The 12,823-nt window shown below is 38.4% G+C and overlaps 1 protein-coding gene across 1 annotated transcript; it reads right to left on the reverse strand.

The window, feature by feature from the left end:
* Positions 1-6,931: 6,931 nt before the first annotated feature.
* LOC108979138 lies at positions 6,932-9,473 on the reverse strand. Its single transcript, XM_018949736.2, has 2 exons — positions 8,270-9,473; positions 6,932-8,001 (listed from the first exon to the last, which is right to left on the reverse strand). Exons 1-2 carry the CDS (start codon positions 9,421-9,423, stop codon positions 7,209-7,211), a joined length of 1,947 nt encoding a protein of 648 aa, XP_018805281.2. The 5' UTR covers positions 9,424-9,473; the 3' UTR covers positions 6,932-7,208.
* Positions 9,474-12,823: the final 3,350 nt, after the last annotated feature.

A 12,823-nucleotide genomic window follows, 5' to 3' on the forward strand; every position in this document is an offset into this window, starting at 1 on the left:
CCATCAGTCATTGGAAGATCAAAATTGGATGCATTTCAAGGAATAATTGAAAAAGTGAGTAAAAGAATGGAGAATTTGAAGGTTAAGTTCCTCTCAAAAGCTGAAAAAGATATTCTTATCAAGGTTGTGGTCCAGGTTATACCTACTTATAGTATGAGTGTGTTTCTTCTTCCAAAAACTTTGTGTACTAAGTTGAATTCTTTGATATCTACATTCTGGTGGAGTACTCAGGACAAAGGAGCAAAAATTCATTGGAAAGGCTGGAACTGTTTGAGTAAAAATAAAGCAAGTGGGGGATTTGGTTTTAGGGACTTGATGGCTTTCAATTTAGCTCTATTGGCCAAACAAGTTTGGAGAATTCTTAATAATCCAACAACTTTAGCAACAAGAATTCTTAAAGCAGTATATTTCCCACACAAATCTATTCTGGAGGCAACAGTTGGGTTTAGACCTTCCTATACTTGGAGAACTCTCAGTTCAGCAATTAATCTTGTTAAAGATGGCATGATTTGGAGAATTGCTAATAGGGAAGATGTGATGATATGGCAAGACAAGTGGATTCCTACTACTGAATCTGGTAATGTAAGGTCTCCAGTGAACTTTTTGTCAACAAATGTAAAAGTGTCTGAGCTCATTGATCCAGTTACAAATTGGTGGAATTTACAAATGTTCAAGGATATTTTTTGGGAAGAGGATGTGCAACAGATTGTAAGGATTCCTGTAGCACAGACTACCATTTCAAGAGATAAGAGGGTGTGGAAGCATACAAGGAATTGTTGCTTTACTGTTAAAAGTGCATATCATCTTTGCAAGCTGAGGAAAGATCAGAAAAAGGTGAAAGTTCAACACAAAGAGTGCACAAAGAATTATGGAAGCAAATCTAGCAAATGAACACAAAAAATGTTGTTAAAATGTTTATGTGGCATGCTTGTAATGATGCTCTACCCACAAAGCAAAATTTCTGCAAAAAGAAAGTGATAAATGAACCTATTTGTCTAATCTGTCAGCAGGTAGAAGAAACTCCAGCTCATGTAGTGTGAGATTGCCCTTCTGCACAGGATGTGTGGATGTTAGGAAGTAAGAAGGTTCAGAAAGCTGCTTTTACTCATAAAGAGTTTGGATAAATTTTTATGCACATGTTTCAGAGACTAGGTAATTCAGAAATCTCCCTATTTGCAGAAATAGCTAGAATGTTATGGATGAGAAGAAACAAGTTGATTTTTGAAGATAGCTTTATAACCCCATCCATTCTGATGATGAGAGCAACAAAAGAGTACAATGATTTTCAGCAGCTATGTACTCAACAAATCAACTCCAGAAACAATGATAGAATGGCCCAAACAGATGTGATTTATTGGCAACCTCCAGAGACAGATTGGATAAAAATAAATTGAGCTGTTGCTGTTAGAGAAAGAGGAAACAAACTTGGAGTTGGGATTGTAGTTAGAGACTCGGAGGGAGATATACTGGCTTCTTGCATGCAACCACTACATTTTTGCCCACAAGCTGACATAGCATAAGCCAGAGGGTTAATTTCAGCTGTCAAGTTGTGTACTGAGTTGAGTTTGCAAAGAGTAATCTTTGAAGGGGATTCACTGCAGGTTGTCAATGCTGTGAAACAGAATGATCAGAGTTATGGTATGTTGCAATGTCTTGTGAATGATGTGCATTTCATCTTGACTGGTATTACTTGGAAGATAGAACATGTAAAAAGGGATGCAAATCAAGTGGCTCATTTGCTAGCACAGAAAGCACCGATGCAGAGTTGTGAGCTTTTTGATGTTGATTGTATAAACAATAATATCACTGATATGGTTATGGTTGAGAAGCTTAGAGCAGGTTGTGGTACAAGTGGGATAGGAGTAGCACAGTCGCATGTCAATGTACAGCCAATTTCTAATCTTGCACTTTTAGATCATAATGTTGTAGTCAATGTATAGCCAGTTTCTAATCTTGCACTTTTAGATCATAATGTTATAAATTATGGTAGTGGAGTGTATGCTCCTGACCTTTTCAATGTATTGGCTGAGGGCAATAATGTTGGTTGAATGAAAGTTGATGTTTTTTAAAAAAAAAAAAAAAATTCGTTCTCCATCAGACAATATTTATCTGTTTCCTTATTAAAAAAAAATAAAAACTATAAATTCATTTTAAAATAATTACTTAACAATTAAGGTAAAAAAATAAAAATAAAAACAATCAGGCAATCGGTGGCCACTTTATTGGGAGAAGCATTTCTCGTATAAGCTATGATTATGCCGTTTCATTTAATTGCATTTATTCCCGTCTTCTTGAAGAAGCCTGGAAGTTTGTGTATAAACAATAGTTCTATAAGTAACGCATTATTTCTCCTTTGTCTTTTACGTAGAGCGAGAAGCAAGCTTGTAGGTTAAAATGCTTCGTCTTCGTCCTCTAGTGCTTTTCATTCTGCTCACGATCGTACTCGCTTGTCTCTCTCCATCGAATTCGGGCGAATACACCCTGGCTGGCGCCTTAACAACGTCCAGCAGCAAAAGCGCCACCGAGGTCCTTCACCATATATCTGCTCCGCGACGCTCATTATTGTCGAAGAAGGCTCCTCATGAAGCCACCGTTTCGACAGCTGATCAAGGAGCCGTTGCGAGTCATCCGCGACGCTCGCTGAACAAAGTGCCTGTACCTCCCTCTGCACCCAACCGTCACATACCTCCGGCTACAACAATTAGTCAAACCGCCGCCGTAGGTCACAGTATGTCGCCTCCGCGATGTTTGCTGAACAAAGTGCCTCAAGTACCTCCCTCTGCACGGCCGGGCACTTACATACCAGCTTCAATAAGTCAAAGCGCCGCTGTAGCTCACAATATGTCGCCTCCGCGACGCTCGCTGAAGACTGCTCCTGACGTCCCGCAGCTTTGACAGCCAATCAAAGCGCCTTCGTCGAACCTCTGCGACACTCTCTGAAGAATGCGTCGGTACCTCCCTCTGCACCCAACCATGGCACGCAGACAGATACGCACTTCAAAAACCTGCAGTCAAAGCCCTGCCGTGATTCACACTATCTCCTCCCCGACGCTCACTGAAGAAGCTAGGCACCGGAATCAGGGTACAAAATAATAATAAATAAATAAATAATAATAATAATAATAAAATAATAACTAATAATGATGTGCAAAAGAAGAATCACACAAAACAGTGGCCGTCTTTACATATAAAACAGATACATGCAAGATTTCAGATCATGAAAAGCAAGGCTATTCAAGAATTTGCCGTGGTGCCAGCAAGAGTTGGTGGAGAAGGAACACTTTACTCTTTAAAAGTGTCTTTGCTCACCCGAAAGTAATTGTGCAAGAGGCAAGAACCACTTTGGACGTGCTGGATGAGGAGATTTCAAACTAAGGTGATATAGCCAACAAGATTTGCACTTCAGCTGAGGTTTGGCAGGCTCCTCCACTAGCTTGGATTAAGTTGAATTGGGATAGTGCTGTTGACAAAGCTAGAGGTTTAGTTGGTGTGGGAGTGGTAGTGAGGAACAGTTTAGGAAAAATCATAGCAACCTTGAGGACCAAGAAACACTTCTATCCTGATCCATTGCTAGCTGAGTCATTCGGAGCTCTTAAAACGGTGTAATTTGGTCTGGAGCTTGGGCTTACACAGATTATTATTGAAGAAGATTCCCTTCAAGTCATCAACAACTTTAGAAGGTCCAACGAAGGCTGTAACAGTACTAGTATGTATTTTTCTCCCTTAATGTTTAGTCTTTTAACTTAAAACATCTTTATACGTAGAATTCAAAATCTTTTTCAATTTTTCATAAAAAGTATTAAATTCATCTTCACATTTAAACATATTTTAAACTCAATTTATATGAGCCTCACATAATTCTCTCCATTACTCAACTCATTACTATTCATTAATAATTCAACTCAACTGAACCCAACTTAACATCCCAACACAATCTTAAACTCAAAATCATAAAAAGCTTTGAGTCAGACTATTCTACCGCCCAAAGTAGTCCACTCGGTTTGACCTCACTTCACTTTTTAGATTTTTATTTTTTTTTATATTTTTTAATATATTTAAATATTTTAAAAATATATATATACCAATGCATTTAAAATTATTTCTTTTATTATTTAGTAAAAAAGAAAAAAATCACATACAGTCAAACTGAGCTGTATATAAAGGACGGCAGAGTAGTCCTTTTCAAAGTTTTTCGCTTTTCTTTATTTTTTTTTTTTTTTGAAAAGGAGCTTATAGCTCATTCATTCATTAAGCAAGAGATCCGAAATACATACGGGAGGATCTTCAATGTCTACAATAATTTCAGATGAACAAAGAGCCTTTCTAGCTAACACATGCTTAACAGACCAGACCTCATAAAGAGAGAGTAGTTTTTGTGCTTCTTGTGTAACCATATCCCTTAGTGATTCATTCTTGTCCTTTGTCAAAAGAGCCGACACAATCTGTTGGGAATCACCCTCTACAACAACCTTGGCGAGCCCCAGCTGTAGACCAAACTTTGCTGCCTCATACGCCCCACAAGCTTCAGCTAAAGAAGGATCTGGATACAGGGGTCTGCTCATTCTCAGTGCAGCAGTCATGAGCCCTTTATGGTCCCTAATGATAACCCCTATTCCAATTCTGCCTCCATCTTTGTCCACCGAAGCATCCCAGTTCATTTTGAACAATCCTTCAGGGGGGGGAGACCACCTATCCTTATGGTCTTCTTTTGGTTGAGTGCTTCTTGTGATCCTGCAGGTTTCCATCTCGATCAAGGCTTCTGATGCTTGTCTAATAACCTCATTGGGATGTAGGAAAACTTGTTGGAAAATAAACTTGTTCCTTCTATTCCATATAAGCCTTGACACAGTAGCAAATTCTTCTAGGATCTTCATCTCAGCATCTTGACAAATCAGGTTCCATAACTCTCTAAAGGACATGAGGTGAAAGGATCTCTTTTGAAGAAACCTTGAGCACTGGCCCCATACGTCCTGAGCTGCTGGGCAGTTCCATGCCATATGAAATACAGTTTCCTCTTCATTGAGACAGATTGGACACCAAGGATTCTCAGTAATCCTCTTTTTGTACAAGTTGCTTAAAGTGGGAAGACCATTGCTACATGCTTTCCAGAGAAAGTTCTTGGTAGCTGGTGGCACATTAAGCTTCCATAAGACCTTCCAACCCTCTGAGCTCTGCTCTCTATTAGAAGACTGACCCTGAGCTTGAGCCCGTAGTTCCTTGTGGAGATGGTATGCCCTTCGAACTGTGAATAGACCATCTATAGCTTTCCTCCATATAAGTTTATCAGGAATTTGTGATGTACTCAGAGGGATCTGAATAACGAGCTTAGCTTCCTCTTCTCCTAGCACCTCTTCAATCTTAGGCAGGTTCCAAGTTCTAGAATCTGGATCAATCAAGCTGCTGACTCGAGCTTGGATATCACTATCCTGTCTTGCACTTACCACTTTACCTGAGGCAGTCTGTGGAAGCCACTTATCCACCCATATTTTAATACTGCAGCCATTTCCCACCCTCCACATTGAGCTCTTTTCAATCAGAGACTTAGTAGCTATAACACTCCTCCAGATGTAGGATGGTCTGTGGCCAACTTTTGCTTCCCCGAAAGAAGAGTGAGGGAAGTATTTCAGCTTTAATACCCTAGCAGCTTTCAAAAACCAAGAGCCAACCCAAAAATCCTTACAAGATGAAAATGAATAGTAAAAAATACACTAACCTCGGGAGAGAGATCATATGATTCATATCAGCATTGGTCCCAACCCCATCAACAGCAACAGGGGGTGATTCCTCGGCCGCGCCTGTATAGATATATTGCCAAATTATATTTCACAGCCGAAGAATTCGCTTATACGAATTCAAATACGTTCCTGAATGCGTTAGACACATGCGCATACAAAGCATAATCAAGCACAAAATACAAGAAGAAAAAAATGGAAAAAGAGAGAGAGAGAACCTGATGAGAAGGGAGGTAGCGCCAGAGAGCGAGGGTCCAATCGGAGTTGGGAACAGAGACATAGTGTGATTCGTCGGCGGTACAGATCGACCGCTTCCAATCGTTCTTCGTCCTCTTCTCCAAAGCAACGCCGTATAAAGACGTCGGCCTCGCAGGCGGGAGGAGAAAATGCGGGACCCGATGAAGTTTGGGCATTCGCCTTTTGGGTGGGGATAGAAGCATAATCCGGTGGCGATCCGCGTCAGGGAAAGATCCGAATAGGAAACGGACATTTGCAAATCTCAGTAGACAGGTAATGGGTTAACTTTGTTACTAACGGTACTACGTTGATTTTGAAAGAAAAATGAAAAATATCAGCCTCTTCAAGGTGTGTTGAGTTGAAACAAAAAAAAAAAAACATTCTTAAGAGTGTGCTGCGGCTTCCGGCGCTCAGCATTTCTCTTTTTTATTTTTTAAATTTACTAAGTCATATAATTTAGAGTTTATAAATTTCTTAATCATATAATTTAGAGATAGAGAGAGAGAGTTGGGATTTGGGAAGGCCAAACACGAAGGCGTCTCTTTGTTTGGATCGTTACAAAATGACGTTATTTTCTCTGTACAAAACGACGATACAGATATCCAGGTACATACTCCGCATCCGTAATCTGATTCCGGCAGATAACCGTCCGGATTCACCCGAATTCTCGGATTCTAAACCGGACCCAAAAAAAATATGATCGGAATGCACACTCTTAGTACAATCTACCATAAATCATGTACACATTATGTGACGGCATGCAAGGCTCATATATATACACTGGTAGAGTTGGCATGACGAGATGAATCAGAGAGGGGAAGGAAGCTGATGGCATTGATAGATAGAAAGTGACAATTTTTGCTTTCTACAACGTCCAAAAGAGAATAAGAATATGCAGGAAATTAGAGAGAGAGAGAGAGATGATAGAGATCAAGGAAAGAAGATATGCTTGAGATGACACAGTATTTGCCTTATTATCTGTTCCTCTGTCCCAAATATAAGCAGCACAAAGTCCCCACACCAAAGAAACAAAATAAATTCCAATTCAAGATCCATCGCCTTCGAAATTAAAAATTTAAACTCCATCACTTAAGATCACCCTTCTTTCTTTCTTTTATGCAGCAGTACTACTGTGAGTAGTCTCTCTCCAAGTTTTCCTGAGCTCTACCTGCAAGATTGCTATGGTTTTCTATCATTTGCCTAGTCGAATTAAAGGGTTTGTGATCAGGTTCTTCTTTTTTACACAGAGTCTGTAGGCAGTTGTTTTGAAGCATCTGATAATGTTATAGCTGCTGCTGCAGTCATAGTTTGGTATTGAGTAGGCAATGGAGCAGCTTGATGAGTGTAGTACACTTGGTCATTAGGCGAATTGGTGTATTCAAAACCATAATTAGCATTATTTGATGAAGCAATAGCTATGGACTGAGATGGATGTTGCATCTGGGAAAATCCTACGTATTGTTGCTGAAACTGGTTAGATGGGACTTGAACCAATTGTGGAGCTGATGTCAAGGTTGTTCTATAAACACTCCCAACCATTTGATCAGGCGTGGCAGAGGTAGCCGTCTTCGTGGGATAAATGGGTGGGATTGCATCCTTATAAGCTGCATATGCAGTAACCATTGTAGAGTCAGATATGGCAGAATGCATAGACGTATTGTATTGTTGGGCCTGAGCAGCAGTTGGCATCACATACACAGCATGTTGCTGCTCATTTGCATGAAGAAGTTGCTGCTGAGATGGAGCATACACTGGGTAGTAAGCTGACATTGGAACTTGCTGACCTGTGGCAGGGGGTGGAATGTAACGTGTACTGGCATGAAAAAATTGCTGCTGCTGATCCAACTGGGGAGGCAACGTGTAGACAGGATCCTGATCAACTTGCTGCAGTTGGGTTCGAGAACATGAATCAGGAATGTCACTATTTGTACTTGGGCTATTAGGAGCTCTGCTGTCTCTTGTAGCAACATGACCTTGGTCTTGATGGTACATATGTTTCGATGTGGAGCTTGCAGATGCAATGCTACTATCGCTGGATGTAGTTATAACAATCAAAACAGCCATATAAAAAATTTATCATTATTTCGAGATTTACTACAAATAATTAAATCAACACATTAAAATGTTTGCTTGTGAACTGATCTTTCGAACATGCATATATGTCAAGAAATAAAATGAACTGGAAAATGAACATGAATATTTAAGCACAATCTGATTGCTCTATCATTGATACATAGGGCAATAAGAGAAATTAACCATCACAATGCAGAGAAAGTAGTGTTAATAGAAATGGGCAATACCTAGCTATCGAATCTGGGGAAGGCAAACTATAGCCTCCACCAGCCTTCGTATGCATAGGTTGGAGCGGCAATGGAGGCTTTCGAAACCCGACGGCTGGTACCCTCTGATCCGATCGTTCATCGTCAGAGAAAACTTGATTCACTATCTCATTAGATACAACCATAGGATTAGTTGAAGCCATATCTGTAGCAGGTGGAGGAACAACATGAGAAGAAAGACCAGAAGCATCATCTTGCTTCATCCCACTTGGCGCAAAACTCATCTGTGCAAATTGTTCCTCCATCCCAACCTTCTGCTCCTGCAGCACTCTAGCCGGCCCATTGTCCTCGACTCGAACACGAATAGGAGGCAAGTTTGACATTGAAGGTGACGAAGAAGATGAACCATACGAGGAAGTATTCTCTGCCATAGTTGACTCAGGCATGGAATGCACATCATGAACAATATTCTTCACTTGCTTGTTATCACCCAAACTGTCAGCTGCCCGAGCCTCCAGATCAGGGCAAGAATCACTACCGCGAACCCTATCGAGACTTAACGTGCATTCCATTCCCATGGTAGCTGAATCAGACAGACCCCTAGGAATCAACCCAGCATTGTTAAGCGCATCAACGAACCACGTCTCAGATTTCGCATCGTCGAGGAGCGAGCCCATGGAGGCGACAGTCTCAGGCTTGAAGAAGAAGAGGAACAAACGTAGACGCGAAGTAGGTTTCAAGGAAGAGACTGAGTTTGTACGATCATACTCTTCGATCATGTTGTCGAGATCCTCATCAGTGGTGACTGATATGAGGGAATCAAGATCTTCATTGGGAAGCTGGTACTTGAGGGTGAAGGGGCGGCCATCGATAAGGGTGCAAGAGAGACGTGAGCAGAGGTCTAAAAGAGAGGAGTTACGGTCGACAACGACAATACGGGTCTCACCACCAACATAGCAGAGGGATTTGTCATGGGGGCGAGGAATGATGTGGCCACCATAGCTGCACATTAGGCGGAGTTTGGCCCCAGGGACAGGAGGGAGAGGCTCGTCGATCCAGCTTGTTTCAGCATTCCGTGAGCGAGGCGAGGAGCCGGTCGAGTCGGGGTAGTTGACTTGTAGAGTGGTGGCATTGTTGGTGGTGGTAGGGAGGGGTGGGAGAGGTGGTGGATCCATTGGAGATGAGACTGTGCTTTTGGACAAAGGAGAGCTGTGGGGTTAACAAATTAAAGTTATTGCTCTTGTGATAGCATTCTTTAATTTTTCGTTAGACTTGGAAGTGAAATTAAAAAGGCATGCATGTATCTAGGGTTTGATGTTGCCAACTGGCCGGTATGGAGTATTCAATGAGATAGTACGTACGTAGCTTATATGTGTGTATATATATATTTATATATATAATTAATATAGTGCTCCTCTTTCTTCGTTCCCACCCACATGCAAGCATGCACCGCCCTCCATCGCTTTCGAGAGGGATGGAGCTTTTAGGCATGCCTGGCCTTGAGCTGTACTCGGGGAATTCAACTAATCTCTCTCTCTCTCTCTCTCTCTCTCTCTCTCCTATATATATATATATACATATTTATATATTAATTAACTAATTACTGGTATTCTTTTTTTATTGAAATTGTAAGAAGAAGACGACGCAAAGGATATTCATAAATCATAAATGAACTTTAAAGAAGAGATCAATTTTAAGTCCGGGTACTCATTTTTTTAACCAGCTTGATTAAGAGTAGTAACGACTTCTTAAGATTTAATTAGATCAACACTTACAAACTATTTATCAGAACTATAAGATGGATATCATCACGTGAGATTTATGCCTAATATGTTTTCGAGGACAGAATTGCTACAAACAAAAAAATTACGTAAAATAAATTTAAAAATCGATGTGATTTTATAAAATTTATTAGATTTATTTTATAATAAAAGTAACTTTACAATCTGACATACTACATCAAGCCACATCAGTTTATGAATTAAAATATTTTCCTAATGTATAAATGTAAGCGCGCAACGGCCACACTAGCTTCCAAAAGTACTCCGCCCTTTAATTAATTTGCTTCCCTATATAAGTTTCCTCTGAGTCGATACAAGGAGATTGTCACAGGAAGAGGGAACCCAAGAGAGCAAATGTAGGATCGCAATGTTGCCAGGAAACAATAAATATGTGTATATATACACACACACAACATTAATAATAGTTTAATGAAATATTTAATTATAACGTCCTTATGAAAAATTGAAAAAATGGTTAATTTTATATGTTTTTTTCATCCATCGATGTGATCAATAGTAGTACTTCTGGGGTTTGTATGTGAAATATCTGAGTACGTGTTGATAATTACTTGAATTTCATACAGTCTGTCTCGCTTATAAATTATTATAGATTACTTAAAAGAGAAATTATGCTTTAGCCAACAAAAGTAATCCCACAAGTTTATTTAATTTGATATGATAAGTTAAATTATAAAACTATATTTATTATAAAATAGATCATTTAATGTATTATATAAAATTATATTAATTTGTATATATATTTATTTTTATGAAATTGTTTTATAATTGTAATACTTCTTTTACTTGAAGAAAAAGTCTTCTCATCAATCACTATTCACTACTCTATAACCCATATCCTATGAAAAAAATAAATAAAAAATTATAAATGTGAGACGTGAAAATTAATAGTCGCTGATACATAATATTTTTTTTTTCTCTCAAAATTTGTCAGTTTTGATCAGTCACAATTATTTCTTTTTCTTTTGACTTTATGATCATCAACAGCTTGGATTGAGCTTAATATTCTATAGTTATTTAAATTAATAACTCGACTATCTTTGCTGGCTCAAGCCAATTATTACTATTAGCATGCAATTCATGTCGGCACAAAAATTTATTAATTGGATTATTTATATTTACAAGGACATAAGTTTTAAATTAAGCTTGAATATATTTATGGATTAAGATTAGAAGTAAATTTGACAAGCTAGCTTATAGATTTATATATTAATTATAATAAGTATTATATAAATGGTAATATATATATCACTACAAAAAAAAAAGAGCATTTATGACGAGTTAATTGCGACAATAATAACTATTTGTAACAAGAATATATAGACTATCAAAATTTAAACAAGAAATAACTGGTCACAAATAAACAGTTTTCTTATATAGTATATATTTGAATATATATTGTAATATTCCTCATCAATAAACTCATAGTTATATATCTTGGACTAGATCACTGCCTGCTAAGTTTTGAATTAACTTGCTCTTGTTTCATGTGTATTGATGTGTGTATCCTAGCTAAGCGCATAATTAATCCCAGTAGTGTGGGATTTGGAGTTGTAAAGATTGCAATAAATTAACTTGGCAACTATTCTGTTCTCTCAATACACAACATCGAAGTGTCATTTTTCGAAAGACACTCAACCGAATTTTATGTATTTCTCTCTTCGTGGCTGAGGAATACTTCGTAAAGGAAGAAAAACCATAGGGGCCGGCTACGATTCTTAAAACCAACGCCTGTAAAAAGCATTATCCAATATGAGCTATATATATCGAAAGTGTTGAACCATATAAGAAAGCTTTAATATCTCAAATTCTAATAGTTGGGCCCTTTTAATTAACCATAGATTCACTACAACAAATATGACTGGAGGAGTTTAAATATCCCAGGCCCATGATGGCTTCTAGGAGCCCAATGGGAGGGTCTCTCCACGAGGGAGGGAAGAAAAAAAGAAGAAATGAAGGTATAAAAGGTTGTGAAGGAGAAAGGTGTTGGAAAAAAAAGTGGAGATATGATGTAAAGAATAAATGATGGGACATAAAGCAAGCGAGGAGTAGAGGATAAATGTAACGCACCGATCCTGAGGGTACGGAGAGTTAACTCATAATACATGACAATCAATTCCAACATTTCTAAAACTCTTCCAAAAGCTTCAAATCAAACGTAAACACTTTAAATTTAATTAACCACACATACTCGTATATAAAATCATCAATATAGTAACCCAAAAAATTACCAACTTATCTACATGTCACTTAAACTCACATTTTAACAACATAATTATCAAAATCACCAATACTCATCAAAAGTTTTCTATTCTTAATCCACTATTATTAAGTCATCTCACCAAATTCTTCGTAGTCCTGATCATCAGCTGAAATATCTAAAAATCATCTGAAAATATTGGAGATAAGAGGGAGGTGAGTTATCAACAACTCAGTAAGCAAAGAACATATACTAGTATGCAAACATGAGCATTTACAGATTTCAGAATGCAAAACAAAATACTTTTTATTTTCAAAATGCAGAGTCAGAATATGTTATCAAAAATATCAGAGCGAAAGTTCACAATTTTCTTATTCAAAATTTCCTTGGCACAGCATAACTGAAACATTATATCAGAACAGAATTCCATATTTAACCCCCGTGGTAGGGTTGTGCAAATCCCAGCGGCCAACCGAGCAGAAACAGAATGTGAATCTTTCCCTTATCATTCTCGGAGGCCCGAGTGTGCACATAGGAAAGACCACGCAGAAAACCACTTTGTTTCTAAAGTGGATG

This window comes from Juglans regia, chromosome 6, assembly GCF_001411555.2.
Source record: "Juglans regia cultivar Chandler chromosome 6, Walnut 2.0, whole genome shotgun sequence".
NCBI classification, from domain to species: Eukaryota; Viridiplantae; Streptophyta; class Magnoliopsida; order Fagales; family Juglandaceae; genus Juglans; species Juglans regia.

Excerpts from the sequence above, each read along its gene's own strand:
- LOC108979138 (XM_018949736.2), bottom strand. The coding sequence starts at position 9,423 with ATGGATCCACCACCTCTCCCACCCCTCCCTACCACCACCAACAATGCC. Across the intron at positions 8,002-8,269 it reads TCCCCAGATTCGATAGCTAG|CGATAGTAGCATTGCATCTG; the intron begins GTATTGCCCATT and ends AACTACATCCAG.